Here is a 23,846-nt window from a genome sequence, read left to right as displayed (position 1 = left end):
CACAGAGTACACACAGAACCGAATACTGGCTCTCTCTCGAGTTGAGTCCTGTCGCTGCGCTAATTAGAGCAGAATGGCGGTGCCACATGCTCGGTCACGTGGTACGTTGGCCAATTACAGCCATGCCAATACTTTTTTCAGAATCCGAACATCAACACCCGACAAGGTAGAAACCCCTAACTCTACAGTCTGGATTCGCTCATCTCTACTCATTTCCTTCAGATAATACTGACATTTGAGTAGAAATACAACAAGATGGGGCAAAGAAAAAACTTGATTGTGATTTGGATTGGAAAAAGATTGGCACATGAGGCCTTCTCACATGACGTTAGTGTATACACGGATGGTAAAGTGGAAGTGCATTAAATCATTAAATCAATTAATTTTGCCTTCTTTTGGGAATTTTTGTTTACTCAGAAAAAATCTGAATCTGTCAAAGAAGCCAGCATGCTGTGGACCATGTCCTATGTGACTAAAAGGAACACTTATTTCCAGCATGCAATACCCATATGAGACAACACGAAACAACAAGATGATAAAACAGCAAGAACTTGACTTGGCCTCAGAAAAAGTGTTTTTAAGGCACAGTACTCCCACAGGCACAGGTGTACAATACACAATGAAGCTTCTTGGCACAGCACTCCCACAGGCACAGGTGCAGAGTACACAAAAGCTTTTTGGCACAACAGAAGGAAAAAAAAGGGAAAGCGGAACTTCCAGCGGCTTAGTAAAACAATGATTTTATTTAGCTAACCAATAAAAATACAAATAGAGTTAAAAAAAAACTGATGGAATCCTGGCGTCCAGAACACCCTTAATCATAGTACTACTAATAATAATAGTGGTAATTACCATGATTAAGGGCGCCCTGAACACCAGAAATGCGTCAGGTTTTTTTAACCCTATTTGTCTCTTTTATGGCTTGCTAAATAAAATCCTTATGTAGGTCCGATCCTTCTCTACCGCGGATGCCCCACCGTACTTCCCGTGCCCGGTCCACTCCCCGCTCTGATACCTCGGGTCCGGCACTCTTGCACTTTCCCTGGCGGGTTCGCCGACTCCCTGGGGCTTCTGTCCTTGGTCCCATGCTTCCCTCGTCTGCTGGTGCTTCCTGCGTATGCCCCGCATGTCTATTGGTTCGGCTCTAAGGGTGCGCGCTCCCGGTCTTTTAATCCCTTAATCCCATATGACATGCTATCCCGTCGAGGTGACCTGGGACTTAATTCCCAATGACGATAATACGTCATATGCGATTGGCCGCGCTCTCGGGGGGAGCACGGCCGATCGCGGCTGGTTGTCAGCTGACTATCGCAGCTGACATCCGACACTATGTGCCAGGAGCGGTCACGGACCGCTCTTGGCACATTAACCCCTGGAACACAGCGAACAAACATGATCGCAAAGTTCTGGCGATACAGGGAAGCATCGCGCAGGGAGGGTGCTCCCTGCGGGCTTCCCTGAGACCCTCGGTACAAGGCGATGTGCTCACCTTGTACCGAGCATCTCCTCCCTGCAGACCCCGGATCCAAAATGGCCACGGGGCTACATCCGGGTCCTGCAGGGAGGTGGCTTACCAGCACCTGGTCAGAGCAAGCGCTGGTAAGCCTGCAGCCCTGCATGCAGTGCTGTGCAAAGTGTCAGATCAGCGATCTGATCCTATAACATGATGCCCCCCCCCCCCCCGGGGCAATGTTATAAATTTAAAAAAAATTTAAAAAAAATATATCCACGTGTAAATAAAAAAAAATTCCTAAATAAATAAAAAAATATTGTTCCCATAAATACATTTCTTTATCTAAATAATAAAAAAAAAACTATAAAAGTACACATACCGCATATACTCGAGTATAAGCTAACCCGAGTATAAGCCGAGACCCCTAATTTTTACACAAAAAAACTGGGAAAACTTAATGACTTGAGTATAAGCCTAGGGTGGGAAATGCAGCAGCTACCAGTAAATGTCAAAAATAAAAATAGATACCAATAAAAGTAAAATTAATTTAGACATCAGTAGGTAAAGCGTTTTTGAATATCCATATTGAATCAGGAGCCCCATATAATGCTCCATAAAGTTTATGATGGGCTCCATAAGATGCTCCATATTAAAATATGCCCCATATAATCCTGCATAAAGATTAATAATGGCCCCATAGACACATGTGCCCCATATAATGCTGCACAAATGTTGATTATGGCCCCATAAGATGCTTCATAAAGACATTTGCCCAATATAATGCTGCACAAATGTTGGTTATGGCCCCATCAGATGATCCATATAGATATTTGCCGCATATAATGCTGCACAAACGTTGAATATGGCCCCATAAGATGCTCCATAGACACATTTGCCCCATATGCTGTTGCTGCGATTAAAAAAAAAAAAAAAAAAAATACCATACTCACCTCTTCTCGCTCAGGCCCCCGGCACTTTCAATATTCACCTCTCCTCGTTCCAGGCGCCGCTCCGTCTTCCGTGTCTTCTGCACTAACGTTCAGGCAGAGGGCGCGCACTAACCACGTCATTGCACCCTCTGACCTGAGCGTCGCTGCAGAAGACGCTGAAGATGGAGCTGCGCCCGGAACGAGGAGAGGTGAATATCGCGTAGCGCTCCCCTTCCCCATTATACTCACCTGCTCCCGGCGCAGTCCCTGAAGGTCCCTGGTTCTCCGGCGCCGCAGCTTCTTCCTGTACTGAGCGGTCACCGTTGCCGCTCATTACAGTAATGAATATGTGGCTCCACCCCTATGGGAGTGGGGTCCATATTCATTACTGTAATGAGCGGTACCATGTGACCGCTCAGTACAGGAAGAAGCTGCGGCGCCGGGAGAACCAGGGACCTTCAGGGACTGCGCCGGGAGATGGTGAATATTATTAGACTCCCCTCCCCTGCAGACCCCTGGGTATGACTCGAGAATAAGCCGAGAGGGGGAATTTCAGCCCAAAAAAATGAGAAAATCGAGTATATACGGTATTTAGTATCGCCACGTCCGTAACGACCCCACCTATAAAACTGTCCCACTAGTTAACCCCTTCAGTGAACGCGGTAAAAATAAATAAATAAAAATAGGCAAAAAAAACAACACTTTATTATCATACCGCATAACAAAAAGTGGAATAACACGCGATCAAAAAGACGGATATAAATAACCATGGTAATAAAGGGTCTATATTTGTATATATTGCTAGTCTGCATAGTAGAGTCGATTACCTGTTAATATTTATGTATTTATTCACTGTCACTTTTTTGTATATTGCGTTTTCACGTGCGTCTAAAACCCCTTTAAAGGGAAATGACGTCTTGTAATCAGTCACCTGGACCCGTTGAAGCACATTCAGTGCGAAACGGCTGTCGTCCACGCTCCATCACCGCACCCTCCTGTAAAACCTGCTGCCTAACTGGATGTATGATCTTCCATAAAGCCAAGTTTCAATAAAGAACACGTTCACACAGCAACAACGGGGTGAGTGCCGCAGTTTTTCTTTGTTCTTGGATAACCATGGTACCGCTGAAAATGTCATCTTCTCCCGCAAAAAACGAGCCTCATCAGCGAAAAAATAAAAAAGTTATAGTCCTCAGAATAAATAGTTTATATTGTATAAAAGCGCCAAAACATAAAAAAATTACATAAATGAGGTATCGCTGTAATCGTACTGACCCAAAGAATAAAACTGCTTTATCAATTTTACCAAACGAGGAATGATATAAACGCCCCCGCCCCCCCCCCCCCCCCCAAAAAAAAAAAAAAAAATTCATGAACAGCTGTTTTTTGGCCATTCTGCCTCACAAAAATCGGTTTAAAAAGCGATAAAAAATGTCCCGTGTCCAAAAATGTTATCATTAAAAAATTAACTCGTCCTGCAAAAAAGAAGACCTCAAGTGACTGTGGACCAAAATATGGAAAAATTATAGCTCTCAAAATGTGGAGACGCAAAAACTATTTTTTGCAATAAAAAGCATCTTTTAGTGTGTGACGGCTGCCAATCATAAAAATCCGCTAAAATACCCGCTATAAAGAGTAAATCAAACCCCCCTTCATCACCCCCTTAGTTAGGGACTAATAATAAAATTAAAAAAATGTATTTATTTCCATTTTCCCATTAGGGTTAGGGCTAAGGTTAGGCCTGGGATTAGGGTTAGGGTTTCAGTTAGAATTGGGGGTTTCCACTGTTTAGGCACATCAGGGGCTCTCCAAACGTGACATGGCGTCCGATCTCAATTCCACCCAATTCTGCGGTGAAAACAGTGCTCCTTCCCTTCCAAGCTCTCCTGTGCGCCCAAACAGGGGTTTACCCCAACATATGGGGTATCAGCGTACTCAGGACAAATTGGACAACAACTTCTGGGGTCCAATTTCTCTTGTTACCCTTGGTAAAATAAAAATTTGGGGGGCAAAAAAAAATGATTTTTTATGTTCATGGCTCTGCGTTATAAACTGTAGTGAAACACTTGGGGGTTCAAAGTTCTCACAACACATCTAGATAAGTTCCTTTGGGGGTCTAGTTTCCAATATGGGGTCACTTGTGCGGGGTTTCTACTGTTTAGGTACATTAGGGGCTCTGCAAACGCAATGTGACGCGTGCAGACCATTCCATCTAAGTCTGCATTCCAAATGGCGCTCCTTCCCTTCCGAGCTCTGCCATGCACCCAAACGGTGGTTCCCCCCCACATATGGGGTATCAGCGTACTCAGGACAAATTGGACAACAACTTTTGGGGTCCAATTTCTCCTGTTACCCTTGAGAAAATACAAAACTGGGGGCTAAAAAATAATTTTTGTGGGAAAAAAATAATTTTTATTTTCATGGCTGTGTTATAAACTGTAGCGAAACACTTGGGGGTTCAAAGCTCTCACAACACATCTAGATAAGTTCCTTAGGGGGTCTACTTTCCAAAATTGTGTCACTTTTGGGGGGTTTCAATGTTTAGGCACATCAGTGGCTCTCCAAATGCAACATGGAGTCCTATCTCAATTCCTGTCAATTTTGCATTGAAAAGTCAAACGACGCTCCTTCCCTTCCGAGCTCTGCCATGCGCCCAAACAGTGGTTTACCCCCACATATGGGGTATCCGTGTACTCAGGACAAATTGCACAAAAACGTTTGGGGTCCAATTTCTTCTCTTACCCTTGGGAAAATAAAAAATTGGGGGCGGAAAATCATTTTTGTTAAAAAATATGATTTTTTATTTTTACGGCTCTGCATTATAAACTTCTGTGAAGCACTTGGTGGGTCAAAGTGCTCACCACACATCTAGATAAGTTCCTTAGGGGGGTCTACTTTCCAAAATGGTGTCACTTGTGGGGGGTTTCAATGTTTAGGCACATCAGGGGCTCTACAAACGCAACGTGGTGTCTCATCTCAATTCCAGTCAATTTTGCATTGAAAAGTCAAATAGCACTCCTTCCCTTCTGAGCTCTGCTGTGCACCCAGTGATTTACCCCCACATATGGGGTATTGGCGTACTCAGGACAAATTGTACAACCACTTTTGGGGTCCATTTTCTCCTGTTACCCTTGGTAAAATAAAAAAAAAATGGAGCTGAAATATATTTTGTGTGAAAAAAAGTTAAATGTTCATTTTTATTTAAACATTCCAAAAATTCCTGTGAAACACCTGAAGGTTAATAAACTTCTTGAATGTGGTTTTGAGCACCTTGAGGGGTGCAGTTTTTAGAATGATGACACACTTGGTGACACATTTGGTTATTTTCTATCATATAGACCCCTCAAAATGACTTTAAATGAGATGTGGTCCCTAAAAAAAAAAAAAATGGTGTTGTAAAAATTTAAAATTGCTGGTCAACTTTTAACCCTTATAACTCCCTAACAAAAAAAAATGTTGGTTCCAAAATGGTGCTGATGTAAAGTAGACATGTGGGAAATGTTACTTATTATGTATTTTTGTGACATATCTCTTTATTTAAGGGCATAAAAATTCAAAGTTGGAAAATTGCTAAATGTTTTAAATTTTCACCAAATTTCCAATTTTTTCACAAATAAACCCAAATCTTATAGAAGAAATTTTACCAATATGTCACGAGAAAACAATGTCAGAATCATCAGAATCCGTTTGTGCGTTCCAGAGTTATAACCTCATAAAGGGACAGTGGTCAGAATTGTAAAAATTGGCCCGGTCATTAACGTGCAAACCACCCTTGGGGCTTAAGGGGTTAAAGAGACATCGCAGCATTTCCTGATAGGGTCTCAACCAATGGCCCAGTGACCCATACTATTTCAGGCACCTTTGCCCTAAGGGAGGTGGCTGAGCAACAAGTGTTTCCTGTTGCTATTCCCAGGTTCCCCGTAATCTCAGGTTCCCCGTACCTTTGAGCCAGTATTCCGCCTGTATCCTGCCAATCTTCTCTGTTTCCTCAGTGTGCCAGCCGTACCTTCCTACGTCTCCTTGGATGATGCCTGAACTCCCGGTGCCAGTTTTTACCCACTCCAGCCTGCTGCCTGGTTCTGCCGCTTGCCTTCTGCTGAGTTCACCGCTACCCGCAACTCCTGCCAGTCCGCCTGTTCCACTGGGTCCACATGTCCAGGGTCTAACTGGAGGCGGCACCTGCGTCCCTCAGGCATTTAATTCCAACCCCGTTTGAGGGGACTTACTACAGGTGTCTGAGACTCGCATAGTCACACCCCCTTTCGAGCCCCCTGGACCGTGGTCCATTGGTTCCACAAAAATTGCAATAAAGGAATGTACACTGCAACATCTGTGCCTTAGTTTCCGTTAGTTACACCTTGTTTTACTGAGCCACTGGAAGTGCCACTCTCCCTCTTTTTTTTTCCTTCTATTTTTGCTGTGCTGCACCAGCTGGAGACATGGCAACCACCGGTTTTGTCTCCCATGGACGCTAATCTTACAAGCGTGGTAAGCTCCAACCACCCACTGTTTCTCACAGTACTCCCCCTGACACCGGTGCAGAGTACACAGAGGATTTGTTGCACAGTATTCCCCAAGACACGGGTACAGAGTAGAAAAAGAGCTTTTTTTTTTTAGGCACAGAACTCCCAAAAGCAGGTGTCGTAATCTATGTTCTCTGTCATGATGTCATGTTATGATCTATGATCAGCGCTAATCCTGTCATTTCCACAAGTATAAAACATGTAATACTGGTGGATAAAAGACGACTGAACACAAGATATTTTAAACATGGATCACAGGGGAGATCTCATGACACCTTTTCTCCGCCTACCTGATGATCCTGAGGAACATCTGGATTTTCTTGTTTACAGTCCTGTGGAAGGAGAGAATGGGGACATCTCCCTGGTGTTGTCCTCTTACTGGATAGATCTGGAGGAAACACATACAGGGACTGAATTCATTCTTTACATACAGATAATTATAGGCCGTTGTATTTAGTCCTGTCTATTACCTGATGATGTGAGGGGCTGGAGAACCGCCATTATGATGTCCTTGTACAGATCTTTGTGTCCTTCTAAATACTCCCACTCCTCCATGGAGAAATAGATGGTGACATCCTGACACCTTATAGGAACCTGACACACACAATGATACAGTCATCACCCTGATCCCTTCATAGCGTTACTATATAATGTCCCAGCATTCCCAGCAGTGTCACCTCTCCAGTCAGCAGCTCAATCATCTTGTAGGTGAGATCTAGGATCTTCTTGTCACTGAAGTCCTCATATATCAGGATGTGAGGTGGAGGCTCAGTCTTTGGGCTCATGGCTCTTCCCCATCCCTCAGACACAAGGTCCTGACAGCGCTCACTAGCGAACTTCTTCACTACTGTGAAATCCTGGTTATGGAGAGACACATTAATAAATCTCACAACAGACATTTCCAGAGTCCTCACCTCTCCAGTTCTCTGTTATTCCCATAGATAAGAATGATGTAAGGTGACGTCATCAGAATCTCTCACCTCTCCAGTAAGCCGGAAGAGGATCTCTAGGGTGAGGTGTAATATCCTCTCCGCCATGCTGTCCCTGTCCCTTTCCTCCGTGATAGGTAAATCAGAAAAATCCTCTGATATTGAAAATCTCCACTGAGCAGATCCAATATTGTAGGAATCTGAAAGGGAAAAAGATTAGATGTTACATCATAAAGGATCCTGTGTAATAATACAATTACTGTAGATGATAAGAATTATATATCTACTAATAAATCCCATATATTTTAGGCCACAGCTGAATACGTTTCTCATAGTTCATCTTCCATAGTGCTAATTCTCGACTCACTTAGGTCTCTTTCTCATGTCCGTGTCTACGATACGTGTGGTGACAGTTTTCACACGTACACACATTCAAGTGAATGGGTCTGTGCACGTCAGTTTGTTTCCACAGACCGTGTGTCCGTGGGCAAAATATGCTGACAGGTTTTTAACAGCAGCACGGGCTGCAAAACGTCCTGCACACGAATGACACCCAGGGATGTCATCCATGTGACATGTACCGGTGCCTGAGAAGCAGTGGTACAGTTAGCTCTGTTCCGTGGCGACGGGTGCTGAAGACGGCTCTTATCCTTCTCCCCTGCTCTGCCGGCAATCAGCACAAATAGGGGAGAATGATGAGAGTTATATTCAACTGATAACAACGACAACAGGTGGTGGCTGCAGGGCAAGTGGGAAGAGCTGGGCAAAGTGACAGAATTGGTGCATCTAATAGATGTGTCTTTTCTGGGCAGATGCAAGCTGCGATTTTTAGGCTGAGGGGGGCCTATATCATTTGCCCCTTACCAGCCCCCAATTGTCTGCTGTAGCAAGGCTGGTTGTCAAAAATGGGGGTCCCCACGCTGTTTTTAGAATTAAATAATTGTAAAAAAAAACTGTGTAGGCACCACTTTATTCTTGATAACCAGCCTTGCTGAAGCTGACAGCTGAGGGTTGCAGCCCCCAGATGTGAGTTTTGTGTGACTGGTAATAGAAAATAGAGGGGAACCCACATCAGTTTAATTTATTTATAGCACAGCCGGCGCCTGCTCTCACGGTTATCAGCGGCAGCAGGAGTAGGCTGATGGGAGTAATATATACCTATAGCTAAATCCAGCTATCATGAGTAAAATTCTGAACTGCTGAGGAAGACTGCCAGCAAGATGATATTTTTAAAAAAAATTTATTTCAAATAAGTTTCAAAGTCAACGAGTTTCAAAGTCACACGGGTCCTCTTCCTCAGGACAAAACCTTATAAGTGACCTATCAAATCTGTATGTCTTATATGCAGTCTTTAAAAAAAAAAAAAAGAAACAACAAACTGGGCACATGACATGTCAAAGTTTATAGACAAATGCATCACAAAAACTCTTATATTGCACTGCATAGAACAAACTGCATATGGTAAAAACCTCTGAATTGAATGAACAAGATCATCTAAAGCAGGGGTGTCAAACTGCATTCCTCGAGGGCCGCAAACAGGTCATGTTTTCAGGATTTCCTTGTATTGCACAGGTGATAATTTAATCACCTGCACAGAATGATTCCAGCACCTTGTGTAATGCAAAGGAAATCTTCAAAACACGCATGGTCTGAGACCCTCGAGGAATGCAGTTTGACACCCCTGATCTAAAGCGATTGGAAAAATTATAAATGTATAAAAAGGGTGGCTCTAAAATAAAGCATTATTTCTTATTAAAACGATGTTTATTTGCCTGAGTATCATCTTGTGTGAGCTACGAACTGGTGTTCAAATGAACATCTGAAAGTATTAAGCCTGTGGTGTAACTGGCTGATGATATTGGAGTGAAAGTGCAGCTAGATTCTGTGGTAGTTACCGACTGTCACCATTAAGGCAGATGGATATATGCTGACAAACAAGCTGTGGGGGACAAAACTGAACCAGTTGTGAAATGAAGCAATTAGTGAGCGTGCTGGTGAGATCAATACAAAACCTGATGGCTTCATGCAGGAAGCAGATAACGTGCACATAGGTGTGACATGCAGAAGTAGTGCTAAGTGCTGTGCTTCAAAAGTATCCAGCAACTAGAAGGGTTAACAGTCATAGAAGAAAGGGAGTGGTTAGCAGAACACCAAGAGGATTGGGGGAAACTTGTTTAGTAGTTTACTGTTCTGGCAGCAGCCAAAGGGATGAGTGGTGTCTGATCTATCTCTCACAATAGTTCAGATAGGGACACGGAATTCCATTACAGAGTGGAGTTGGGCTAACCCCCCTGTACTGCGAGTTGAGAAAGTCTATCAGGAGCAGGAAGATATGGAAGAAGTTGTGTTAGAGGGATAATCTCCCTCAGCAAACCCTCCATTACACTGTGCTAGAAGGAATGCTGTGTACTACTGTGCTTTTGTAAAGAGTCTTGATCTGTGCAATCAAAAGAGACTGTCAGTCAATGTGCCTCTAAGAAGCAGCTGTACGGTTTATAAAGCCTGTGCTTAAGAGACTTGAATTGTACTGAATGTGTTGTGACATTAAACTACACTGTTCATGTTAATGAGGAATCAATCAATTGTATCTGTGTGAGCAGTAGATCCATCTTGTGCCAGAGGAAGCTGAAGCGCATGGTCGCTCTGAGTAAGGCCGGCGTCACACTTGCGAGTTTTACGGACGTAAGAGCGCAGAAACTACGTCCGTAAAACTCGCAAAAAATACGGCACAATTACTCTCTATGCCCCTGCTCCTATCTGCCGTATTAAACTGATCAGTATTATACGGCTTTCTACGGCCGTAGAAAATCACAGCATGCTGCGTTTGTCACCGTATTGCGCAAATAAAACGCCAATGAAAGTCTATGGAAGCCCCAAAAATACGGATTACACACGGACCAGCAGTGTGACTTGCGAGGAATACGCAGCGGTGTTAGAGAGAAAAGCCGGCAATTCAGTGCGGTGTACAGTAAAATCACACTGACAGCTGACATTAGAATAGGTAGAATAAATATGTACACATAGAATAGGTATATATATATATATATATGTAAGTGAGACACATATATGTATATATATTCTTACTTCATACAGCCGCGATATAGCAAAAAGCCGGTAATTCAATTACCGGCTTTTTCTTTCTCCTTCCTAAAACCCGACATGATTTGAGACATGGTTTACATACAGTAAACCATGTCTTCTCTCCCTTTTTTTTGCAGATTCCACACTACTAATGTCAGTAGTGTGTATCTGCAAAATTTGGCCGTTCTAGCTCTTAAAATAAAGGGTTAAATGGCGGAAAAAATTGGCGTGGGCTCCCGCGCAATTTTCTCCGCCAGAGTAGTAAAGCCAGTGACTGAGGGCAGATATTAATAGCCTGGAGAGGGTCCACGGTTATTGGCCCCCCCCCCCGGCTAAAAACATCTGCCCCCAGCCACCCCAGAAAAGGCACATCTGGAAGATGCGCCTATTCTGGCACTTGGCCACTCTCTTCCCATTCCCGTGTAGCGGTGGGATATGGGGTAATGAAGGGTTAATGCCACCTTGCTATTGTAAGGTGACATTAAGCCAGATTAATAATGGAGAAGCGTCAATTATGACACCTATCCATTATTAATCCAATTGTAGTAAAGGGTTAAATAAAACACAAACACATTATTTAAAATTATTTTAATGAAATAAAAACAAAGGTTTTTGGAGTATTTTATTCTACGCCCAATCCAGTCACTGAAGACCCTTGTTCTGTTACAAAAAAAACATAATAAACCAACAATATCCTTACCCTCCGCAGATCTGTAACGTCCAACGATGTAAATCCTTCTGAAGGGGTTAAAACATTTTGCAGCAAGGAGTTCCGCTAATGCAGGCTGCTCCTTGCTGCAAAACCCCGGGGAATGAGGCTAAATATAGATCAATGATCTATATTTAGCTTCATTTGCGGTGAGGCGCCCTCTGCTGGCTGTTCATAGATCGTGGGAACTTTCCTAGAAAGCCTGGGAGCCTGGGAGCTTTCTAGGTAAGTTCCCACGATCTATGAACAGCCAGCAGAGGGCGCCTCACCGCAAATGAAGCTAAATATAGATCATTGATCTATATTTAGCCTCATTCCCCGGGGTTTTGCAGCAAGGAGCAGCCTGCATTAGCGGAACTCCTTGCTGCAAAATGTTTTAACCCCTTCAGAAGGATTTACATCGTTGGACGTTACAGATCTGCGGAGGGTAAGTATATTGTTGGTTTATTATGTTTTTTTTGTAACAGAACGAGGGTCTTCAGTGACTGAATTGGGCGTAGAATAAAATACTCCAACAAACTTTGTTTTTATTTCATTAAAATAATTTTAAATAATGTGTTTGTGTTTTATTTAACCCTTTACTACAATTGGATTAATAATGGATAGGTGTCATAATTGACGCCTCTCCATTATTAATCTGGCTTAATGTCACCTTACAATAGCAAGGTGGCATTAACCCTTCATTACCCCATATCCCACAGCTACACGGGAATGGGAAGAGAGTGGCCAAGTGCCAGAATAGGCGCATCTTCCAGATGTGCCTTTTCTGGGGTGGCTGGGGGCAGATGTTTTTAGCCAGGGGGGGGCCAATAACCGTGGACCCTCTCCAGGCTATTAATATCTGCCCTCAGTCACTGGCTTTACTACTCTGGCGGAGAAAATTGCGCGGGAGCCCACGCCAATTTTTTCCGCCATTTAACCCTTTATTTTAAGAGCTAGAACGGCCAAATTTTGCAGATACACACTACTGACATTAGTAGTGTGGAATCTGCAAAAAAAAGGGAGAGAAGACATGGTTTACTGTATGTAAACCATGTCTCAAATCATGTCGGGTTTTAGGAAGGAGAAAGAAAAAGCCGGTAATTGAATTACCGGCTTTCAAGCTGTATAGCGCTGGAAAAAATATTAATATATATACATATATGTGTCTACTGACATATATATATATATATATATATATATATATATATATATATATATATATATATATATATATATACACACAGTATATATATATTTTTTTTTCTTTTTGGGACACATGGATCACTTCTATAGCGGTATGTTGGTTTTGCAAGCCTGCGAGAAAACCACGCAGTACGGATGCCATACGGATTACATACGGAGGATGCCATGCGCAAAAAACGCTGACACACCCTGCCTATGGAGGAGCTACGGACCACTATTTTCGGGACTTTTCAGCGTATTATGGCCGTAATATACGGACCGTATTGTTTTACGCTGTGTGTGACGCCGTCCTAACAGTCCCCCCAGAGTTCCAAAGAATCCATGAGACCGGTCCCGCCCCTATTTGAACCTAGCGGCGTGCTCGTAATATCAGGCCTGAAGAATAGAAGGAGAGACACCAGAACAGGTTCCATCCACCTGAGTATATCAATTATTTCGCATTCTGTCTGGGTGTGGAGGTGGCAACCAATAAAATAAAACTTCCAACAAAAAAAAGAAGATGTGGAAGAGCATGCAACGAATACCGAAGAGTTCTGGCAGCCTGGAGAGTATCAGAGAAGTAGGATGAACACGAAAAATAAGGGGGAAAAAGGATTTTTTTTAGTACCGACTAACAAAAAACTGAAGTCTACAATTTCAATGTCACATATTGGCATCAGTAGAATTTGTAAAATAGGGGGATATTTAAGTGTTGTGTAGTCCCACTAACATGAATGAAGGGTAAGGGGGATTTGGTGATATTGCGAGAATGTAGTGAAAATGAGTTAGAAACCAAAAGTAGGAAATATAATAATTGGTGTTGAAAATTTAAATGAAAATAAATAATACATAGAAAAATGGAGTCAGAAGATAGAAATGGTCATAAAAAAAAAATATGTTATTTGGAGTCAGAGTATTCAGTTTATAAATCCAGAAGACTTAGTTCCAGTTTAATTGTTCCATCCGGTAGTTGGGGGGGGGATGGGGGAATCTCCTCTATAGGAAATATTCTCAAATGCTTCAATTCTTTATTGCGCATGGTAGCACAATGACGTGAGAGACTATGTTTAACCCCTGAGTGACAGAGCCAATTTTGTACTAAATGACCCGGCCAATGTGTACAATTCTGACCACTGTCACTTTATGACGTCCTAACTCTGGAACACTTCAACGGATCCTGGTGATTCTGAGACTGTTTTTTCGTGACATATTGTACTTCAAGATAGTGGTAATTTTTCTTCGATATGACTTGGGTTTATTTATTGAAAAAAATGGAAATTTGGCAAAAATTGTGAAACTTTAGCAATTTTCAAACTTTTAATTTTTGTGCCCTTAAATCAGAGAGCCATATTGCACAAATTAGTTAATAAATAACATTTCCCACATGTCTGCTTTACATCAGCACAATTGTTTTTTGTTAGGAAGTTATAAGGGTTAAAAGTTGACCAGCGATTCATCATTTTTCCAACAAAATTTACAAAACCATTTTTTTAGGGACCGCCTCACATTTGAAGCGAGTTTGGCGGGGTCTATGTGAAAGAAAATACCCAAAAGTGACACCCTCAAGGTGCTCAAAAACACATTCAAAGTTTATTAACCCTTCAGGTGCTTCATAAGAACTAAAGAAATGTGGAAGGAAAAAAAAAATGAACATTTTACTTTTTTTTCACTAAAAAATTACTTTAGACCCAAACTTTTTTCTTTTCACATGGGTAGCAGAAGAAAATGAACAAAATTTGTTGTGCAATATGTTGTGTATAGAGGGCAGGGCTCAGAAGGGAAGGAGCATCGGTTGATTTTTTGAATGCAAAATTGGCTGGAATCAATTGCGGGCGCCATGTTGCGTTTGGAGACCCCTCAATTCTGACTCTAACCCTAACGCAGCCCTAACCATAACCTTAACCCTAGTCCCAATCCTAACCCTAGCTCTAAAACTAGCCTTAATCCTAGCCCAACCATAACCCTAGCCACAAACCTAACCCTAGCTATAACTCCAACCATAACCAGGAGTGGGAGAAGGAAGGATTTATTTATTAGAAGGAGGGTGGGTGGTGCCATATTGTGGGGGGCAACTTGTACTATCAAAATGTGTGTGGCGAGGATGGAGATACTGGGGGGGACATTATACTGTATGTGGGGGATGGCAGTACTGGAGGAACATTATACTGTGTGGTGGGGGATGGCGGTACTGGGGGAAAATTATACTGTGTGTGGGGGATGGCGGTACTGGGGGAACATTATACTGTGTGTGGGGGGATGGCGGTACTGGGGGAACATTATAATGTGTGTGGGGGGATGGCGGTACTGAGGGAACATTATACTGTGTGTGGGGGATGGCGGTACTGGGAGAACATTATTCTGTGTGTGGAGGGATGGCGGTACTGGGGGAACATTATACTGCAGGGGTGTCAAACTGCATTCCTCAAGGGCTGCAAACAGGTCATGTTTTCAGGATTTCCTTGTACTGCACAGGTGATAATTTAATCACCTACACAAATAATGAGTTGGTGATTAAATTATCACCTGTGCAGTACAAGGAAATCCTGAAAACATGACCTGTCTGCAGCCCTGGAGAATGCAGTTTGACACCCCTGTTATACTGTGTGGGGGGATGGCGGTACTGGGGGAACATTATACTGTGTGTGGGGGGGATGGCGGTACTGGGGGAACATTATACTGTGTGGGGGGGATGGCGATACTGGGGGAACATTATACTATGTGTGGGGGAATGGCGGTACTGGGGGAATATTATACTGTGTGTGGGGGGATGGCAATACTGGTGGAACATTATACTGTGTGGGGGGATGGAGGTACTGGGGGAACATTATATTGTTTGTGGGGGGGGGGATGGCGGTATTGGGGGAACATTATACTGTGTGGGCCTATGGCGGTACTGGGGGAACATTATACTGTGTGTGGGGGAATGGAGGTACTGGGGGAACATTATACTGTGTGGGAAAATGGCGGTACTGGGGGAATATTATACTGTGTGTGGGGGGATGGAGGCACTGGGGGAACATTATACTGTGTGTGGGGGATGGCGGTACTGTGGGAACATTATATTGTGTGTGGGGGGATGGCGGTATTGGAACATTATACTGTGTGGGCCTATGGCGGTACTGGGGGAACATTATACGGTGTGTGGAAAAATGGCGGTACTGGGGGAACATTATACTGTGTGGGGGGGATGGAGGTACTGGGGAAACATTATACTGTGTGTGGGGGGATGGCGGTACTGGGGGAACATTATACTGTGTGTGGGGGGATGGCGGTACTGGGGAAACATTATACTGTGTGTGGGGGGATGGCGGTACTGGGGGAACATTATACTGTGTGTGGGGGGATGGCGGTACTGGGGGAACATTATACTGTATGTGGGAAAATGGCAGTACTGTGGGAACATTATACTGTGTGTGGGGGGAGAAAGTGGCACTGTACTATGTGAGCAATAGGTTTCCTTACTTCCTGCTTTTCATACTTGGTTCCAGGGCCGGCGTTATGCACAGGCAGACCAAGCAGCTGCCTGGGGCCCCCGCTCCTCCAAGGGCCCCCTGCTGGTTCTACAATGGAGCTTGCTTACAATTAAAATAGCACAAGGCAGTGCTTCGCTTTGCAGAAGAGGCAGACATAAGTGCAACTGTCTTATCTGTTCTGCAATGTGAGCATTTCCTGGCGGCGCTGCACTGCCTTGTGTTATCTATTGTAATGTCGGCTGCAATCCCCGAGGCAGAAGCAGTCAGGCGTGTTCTACTGACCTGACCTGCGCTCTGCATGTTCTCGTGTTCTTCCGCTATGGCCGTCCATCCTCACTCTGCAGCAGGCTATAGGGTTATAATTTATACTGTGTCCTGGGCTGGCAGCTGCTGTTCAGCGGCAGGACCTTCCTATGTGATACCTGACCACTAACGTTAACCTGGACAAGAGCTGTGCCACCCGGAATAACCATGGAGGGAAAACAAAACTCTGGCACTTTACCAGGGCAGTCTCTTGTCCTGAACTGCCTGGTGCAGCTCAAGGGAGACTGATGGGTCATGATCCTTGGAAAAAGGTATGCACATTAGAAGAATGAGAGCTTTCTCTCTGTTGCCACCTATTGAAGTGCCAACTTCTGGAGGAGAACTAATCTACTATATAATTGTCTAAGGGTCACTTCCGTCTGTCTGTCTGTCCTTTCTGTCACGGTTATTCATTTGCTGATTGGTCTCGGCAGCTGCCTGTCATAGCTGCCGCGACCAATCAGCGACGGCCACAATCCGGAAGAAAATGGCCGCTCCTTCCTCCCCGCAGTCAGTGCCCGGCGTCCGCATACTCCCCTCCGGTCACCGCTCACACAGGGTTGATGGCAGCGTTGACCGCGGTGTAACGCACTGGGTTAACGCTGCTATTAACCCTGTGTGACCACCTTTTTACTATTCATGCTGCCTATGCCAAATATCTAATGTTAAAAATTAATTAAAAAAATAAAAAATAGTTACATACTCACCCTCCGGTGGCCCCCCTGGATCAGGAACCGGTCTCTCCCGCTCCTCGCGACCACCCGGTGACCGCTGCATTCATTGCGGTCTCGCGAGATGATGACGTACGGTCTCGCGAGACCGCTACGTCATCATCTCGCGAGACCGCAATGCAATCTTCAGACCGGAGCGAGCGACAAGCATCTGGAACCGGCCACTTCGATCCGGAGGCTCCAGGAGGTGAGTATGTAACTATTTTTTATTTTAATTCTTTTTTTTTTTTTAACAGGGATATGGTGCATACTACGTGACTGGCCAATATATTACGTGACTGGCCAATATACTACGTAGCTCTGTGCTGTATACTACGTGGCTGTGTGCTGTATACTATGTGGCTCTGTGCTGTATACTACCTTGTCACTAGGCAATATACTACGTAACTGGGCAATATATTATGTGACTGGCCAATATACTACGTGGCTCTGTGCTGTATACTACGTGGCTGTGTGCTGTATACTACGTGGCTCTGTGCTGTATACTACGTGGCTCTGTGCTGTATACTACATGGCTCTGTGCTGTATACTATGTGGCTCTGTGCTGTATACTACCTTGTCACTAGGCAATATACTACGTAACTGGGCAATATACTACATGGCTGCACAATATACTACGTCACTAGGTCACTAGGTAATATACTACGTGACTGGGCAATATACTACGTCACTGGGCAATATACTATAAAGGCACAGATGATTGGCCTCGGGGAGACCAAAACATCCAACACCGCGGAGACACCATCATGTGTTTCTCAACGCAGTGATTCCAGAACACTGCCCCCATCCCTTATGGGAAATATGCAGATGCATGTAAAGAAGCTGCGGAGACACCATCACGTGTGTCTCGACGCAAGCAGTGAAAAGCCAGGCCTTTCCCCGGGAAGGAACAACCACGGGAAGGGCAGAATCCTATGAAGGAAAGCCACCTATGCCAAGCATGGTATCCATCCACAGACAGCTGTTTCGGGGTTTTTGCCCCTCCACACTGTGGGGGCAGTGTTCTGGAATCACTGCGTTGAGAAACACGTGATGGTGTCTCCGCGGTGTTGGATGTTTTGGTCTCCCCGAGGCCAATCATCTGTGCCTTTATAGCCTTTTTACTAGGCACTGCTCCTAATAGCCAGATTCCTACTCCACACTGATGAGGGGCAAAAACCCCGAAACAGCTGTCTGTGGATGGATACCATGCTTGGCATAGGTGGCTTTCCTTCATAGGATGCTGCCCTTCCCGTGGTTGTTCCTTCCCGGGGAAAGGCCTGGCTATTCACTGCTTGCGTCGAGAAACACGTGATGGTGTCTCCGCAGCTTCTTTACATACTGGGCAATATACTATGTGGCTGGGCAATATACTATGTGGCTGGGCAATATACTACGTGAGCTGTGCAATATACTACATGACTGGGCAATATACTACGTGGCTGAGCAATATACTACGTGGCTGGGCAATATACTACGTGGCTGGGCAATATACTACGTGGCTGGGCAATATACTACGTGGCTGGGCAATATACTACGTGACTGGGCAATATACTACGTGACTGGGCAATATACTACGTGGCTGGGCAATATACTACGTGGCTGGGCAATATACTACGTGGCTGGGCAATATACTACGTGGCTGGGCAATATACTACGTGGCTGGGCAATATACTACGTGGCTGGGCAATATACTACGTGGCTGGGCAATATACTACGTGGCTGGGCAATATACTACGTGGCTGGGCAATATACTACGTGACTGGGCAATATACTACGTGGCTGGGCAATATACTACGTGGCTGGGCAATATACTACGTCGCTGGGCAATATACTACGTCGCTGGGCAATATACTACGTGGCTGGGCAATATACTACGTGACTGGGCAATATACTACGTGGCTGGGCAATATACTACGTGACTGGGCAATATACTACGTGACTGGGCAATATACTACGAGGCTGGGCAATATACTACGTGACTGGGCAATATACTACGTGGCTGGGCAATATACTACGTGGCTGGGCAATATACTACGTGGCTGGGCAATATACTACGTGGCTGGGCAATATACTACGTGGCTGGGCAATATACTACGTGGCTGGGCAATATACTACGTGGCTGGGCAATATACTACGTGGCTGGGCAATATACTACGTGGCTGGGCAATATACTACGTGGCTGGGCAATATACTACGTGGCTGGGCAATATACTACGTGGCTGGGCAATATACTACGTGGCTGGGCAATATACTACGTGACTGGGCAATATACTACGTGGCTGGGCAATATACTACGTGGCTGGGCAATATACTACGTGGCTGGGCAATATACTACGTGGCTGGGCAATATACTACGTGGCTGGGCAATATACTACGTGGCTGGGCAATATACTACGTGGCTGGGCAATATACTACGTGGCTGGGCAATATACTACGTGGCTGGGCAATATACTACGTGGCTGGGCAATATACTACGTGACTGGGCAATATACTACGTGACTGGGCAATATACTACGTGGCTGGGCAATATACTACGTGGCTGGGCAATATACTACGTGGCTGGGCAATATACTACGTCGCTGGGCAATATACTACGTGGCTGGGCAATATACTACGTGACTGGGCAATATACTACGTGGCTGGGCAATATACTACGTGACTGGGCAATATACTACGTGACTGGGCAATATACTACGAGGCTGGGCAATATACTACGTGACTGGGCAATATACTACGTGGCTGGGCAATATACTACGAGGCTGGGCAATATACTACGTGGCTGGGCAATATACTACGTGGCTGGGCAATATACTACGTGGCTGGGCAATATACTACGTGGCTGGGCAATATACTACGTGGCTGGGCAATATACTACGTGACTGGGCACTATACTACGTGGCTGGGCAATATACTACGTGGCTGGGCAATATACTACGTGACTGGGCAATATACTACGTGGCTGGGCAATATACTACGTGACTGGGCAATATACTACGTGGCTGGGCAATATACTACGTGGCTGGGCAATATACTACGTGGCTGGGCAATATACTACGTGGCTGGGCAATATACTACGTGGCTGGGCTATATACTACGAGGCTGGGCAATATACTACGTGGCTGGGCAATATACTACGTGGCTGGGCAATATACTACGTGACTGGGCAATATACTACGTGGCTGGGCAATATACTACGTGACTGGGCAATATACTACGTGGCTGGGCAATATACTACGTGGCTGGGCAATATACTACGTGGCTGGGCAATATACTACGTGGCTGGGCAATATACTACGTCACTGGGCTATATACTACGAGGCCATACATATTCTAGAATACCCGATGCGTTAGAATCGGGCCACCATCTAGTTTATATTATAAATGCAAAGCTGCCTATAACGATTGCCAGATAATGTGCAGCACAGTAGAACGTAATATATATATAGTGAGTAACCTAGGTTTTTTGGTAAATTGTTTTTACTGTCAAGGTGATGTCACAGTGCTGGGAGAAGCCGCAGAAACTCAGCACAGGACCCGATTACGGCGAGGAAAGCAAAATTAAAAAAACAAAACTGCGCCTGGAGACAGGGATTTTTGAAACCAGAAAACCTCTTTAGAGGACTTGGCCATTTTCTGTTTTTGCGCTTTGATTTTTTTATCCAAGAGCCATTTTGATTGTTCCATTGAATTGTAGATGTGAATGATATTAACTTTACCATAAAATGTTCTGGAACAATATGCAATTCCACATTGGTCCCCATCATTATTCCTCAGCCGGAGTACAGAGGCCGGGAAACAAGCGGCGAATGACCTCAATGTTGTTAATCACTCTCGTTACGTGGCCTGAAGTCAGCGCATGTAACTACAACCAAAATGTTTCTGTGTGATGTGCAATATGTTAGTATTTGGGGCCTCATTTTAAACTTATGCCTAAAACCGGCCCTGCTTGGGTCATATCTATTAGAGGAAAAGGAATAAAAAATGTATGATCCTTACGGAGTACAACAGAAAAACACCAGAATAGTCTCAGCACTGAAGGGGTTACTGCCCCCCCCTAGTAATGGGGAATCTCCAGCACCTACCTCCACCTGCAGAGCCGCACACCACATATATGGCTGCTCTGTGCACAGGACCTGTGATGAGGTCACAGGAGGGGAGGAGTCAGGGGTCACATGATCAGGGGCCTCAGTGTATGCAGGACTCTGCTGTGCTGGTTGTCATGGTGCTGGATGAGGGGAAGTTTCTGTGTGGGGTCAAGAGGGGTTTACAGGGTGGATGTAGCGGAGCCGTGTGTGTGTACGAGGTGTACGGAATGGAGCCGTGTGTGTACGAGGTGTACAAAGGAGAGCCGTGAGTGTACGGAGGAGAGCCGTGCATGTTCAAGGTGTATGGAGCAGAGCCGTGTGTGTATGAGGTGTACGGAGCGGAGCCGTGTGTGTGAGGTGTACGGAGCGGAGCCGTGTGTGTGAGGTGTACGGAGCGGAGCCGCGTGTGTACGAGGTGTACGGAGCAGAGCCGTGTGTGTACGAGGTGTACGGAGCAGAGCCGTGTGTGTACGAGGTGTATGGAGCAGAGCCGTGTGTGTACGAGGTGTACGGAGCGGAGCCGTGTGTGTACGAGGTGTACGGAGCGGAGCCGTGTGTGTACGAGGTGTACGGAGCGGAGCCGTGTGTGTACGAGGTGTACGGAGCGGAGCCGTGTGTGTACGAGGTGTACGGAGCGGAGCCGTGTGTGTACAAGGTGTACGGAGTGGAGCCGTGTGTGTACGAGGTGTACGGAGTGGAGCCGTGTGTGTACGAGGTGTACAGAGCAGAGCTATGTGTGTGTACGAGGTGTACAGAGAAGAGCTATGTGTGTGTACGAGGTGTATGAAGCAGAGCCGTGTGTGTACAAGGTGTACGGAGTGGAGCCGTGTGTTTACGAGGTGTACGGAGCGGAGCCATGTGTACAAGGTGTACGGACTGGAACAGTGTGTGCAAGGTGTACGGAGAGGAGCCGTGTCTGTACGAGGTGTACAAAGGAGACCCGTGAGTGTACAGAGGAGAGCCGTGCATGTTCAAGGTGTATGGAGCAGAGCCGTGTGTGTACGAGGTGTATGGAGCAGAACGATGCATGTACGAGGTGTATGGAGCGGAGCCGTGTGTGTACGAGGTGTACAAAGGAGAGCCGTGAGTGTACGGAGGAGAGCCGTGCATGTTCAAGGTGTATGGAGCAGAGCCGTGTGTGTATGAGGTGTACGGAGCGGAGCCGTGTGTGTGAGGTGTACGGAGCGGAGCCGCGTGTGTACGAGGTGTACGGAGCAGAGCCGTGTGTGTACGAGGTGTACGGAGCAGAGCCGTGTGTGTACGAGGTGTATGGAGCGGAGCCGTGTGTGTACGAGGTGTACGGAGCGGAGCCGTGTGTGTACGAGGTGTACGGAGCGGAGCCGTGTGTGTACGAGGTGTACGGAGCGGAGCCGTGTGTGTACGAGGTGTACGGAGCGGAGCCGTGTGTGTACGAGGTGTACGGAGCGGAGCCGTGTGTGTACAAGGTGTACGGAGTGGAGCCGTGTGTGTACGAGGTGTACGGAGTGGAGCCGTGTGTGTACGAGGTGTACAGAGCAGAGCTATGTGTGTGTACGAGGTGTACAGAGAAGAGCTATGTGTGTGTACGAGGTGTATGAAGCAGAGCCGTGTGTGTACAAGGTGTACGGAGCGGAGCCGTGTGTTTACGAGGTGTACGGAGCGGAGCCATGTGTACAAGGTGTACGGACTGGAACAGTGTGTGCAAGGTGTACGGAGAGGAGCCGTGTCTGTACGAGGTGTACAAAGGAGACCCGTGAGTGTACAGAGGAGAGCCGTGCATGTTCAAGGTGTATGGAGCAGAGCCGTGTGTGTACGAGGTGTATGGAGCAGAACGATGCATGTACGAGGTGTATGGAGCGGAGCCGTGCGTGTACAAGGTGTACGGAGTGGAGCCATGCGTGTACAAGGTGTACGGAGCGGAGCCATGCGTGTATGAGGTGTACGGAGTGGAGCCGTGCGTGTACGAGGTGTACGGAGCAGAGTTGTGCGTGTGTAGGGAGTATGATATATTATGTTTCGATCCATATACTTTCTGTGTTTATATATTTGTTAATATTTGATGGTATTACTACACGATTTAGTGTGTTACCACTCTTAGGCCAGGGACACACACAACGTATAAAAATACGGTCCGTTTTACACGGACGAGAATCACACAAATGTTTACAAAACAGTGATCCGTGTGCAGTGCGAGGATGCGATTTCCTTGCATCAAATTATCCGTGTGACATCCGTATGGCATCCGAACGGCGAAATTTTCTCTCTGGCTTGCAAAACGGACATAGAATAGATCCATGGCCTCAAAAATTATTAAAAACATATATACAGTCTAAATATATATATATACATATGTCTGTGAGACACATATATACATATATTTATACTAGCTATTGAACCTGTTCTACGCCCAGGTGGCGAGCATTTATATTGGTATATGGTCTTCATCCTGTCATGTGCTGCTCCATCCTGCGCCCCCATCCTGTCATGTGCTGCTCCATCCTGCGT

At 45.4% G+C, this 23,846-nt stretch overlaps 1 protein-coding gene across 1 annotated transcript in view; it reads right to left on the bottom strand.

Moving 5' to 3' along the window:
• Window positions 1–21,421, bottom strand: part of LOC138663813 (zinc finger protein 182-like) — a 90,719-nt gene extending 69,298 nt beyond the window's left edge. Inside the window, exons 1-5 of the mRNA XM_069750154.1 lie at window positions 21,360–21,421; window positions 7,886–8,034; window positions 7,583–7,762; window positions 7,376–7,499; window positions 7,196–7,293 (exon numbers count right to left, since the gene is read on the bottom strand). Of these exons, the coding sequence (XP_069606255.1) occupies window positions 7,196–7,293; window positions 7,376–7,499; window positions 7,583–7,762; window positions 7,886–7,942 (459 nt within the window). The 5' untranslated portion in view covers window positions 7,943–8,034; window positions 21,360–21,421. The remainder of the gene's footprint in view (window positions 1–7,195; window positions 7,294–7,375; window positions 7,500–7,582; window positions 7,763–7,885; window positions 8,035–21,359) is intronic.
• Between the last annotated feature and the right edge of the window lie 2,425 nt (window positions 21,422–23,846).

Source organism: Ranitomeya imitator, chromosome 2 (genome assembly GCF_032444005.1).
Source record: "Ranitomeya imitator isolate aRanImi1 chromosome 2, aRanImi1.pri, whole genome shotgun sequence".
Taxonomy (NCBI): domain Eukaryota; kingdom Metazoa; phylum Chordata; class Amphibia; order Anura; family Dendrobatidae; genus Ranitomeya; species Ranitomeya imitator.
This window is presented reverse-complemented; position numbering and strand designations above follow the sequence as displayed.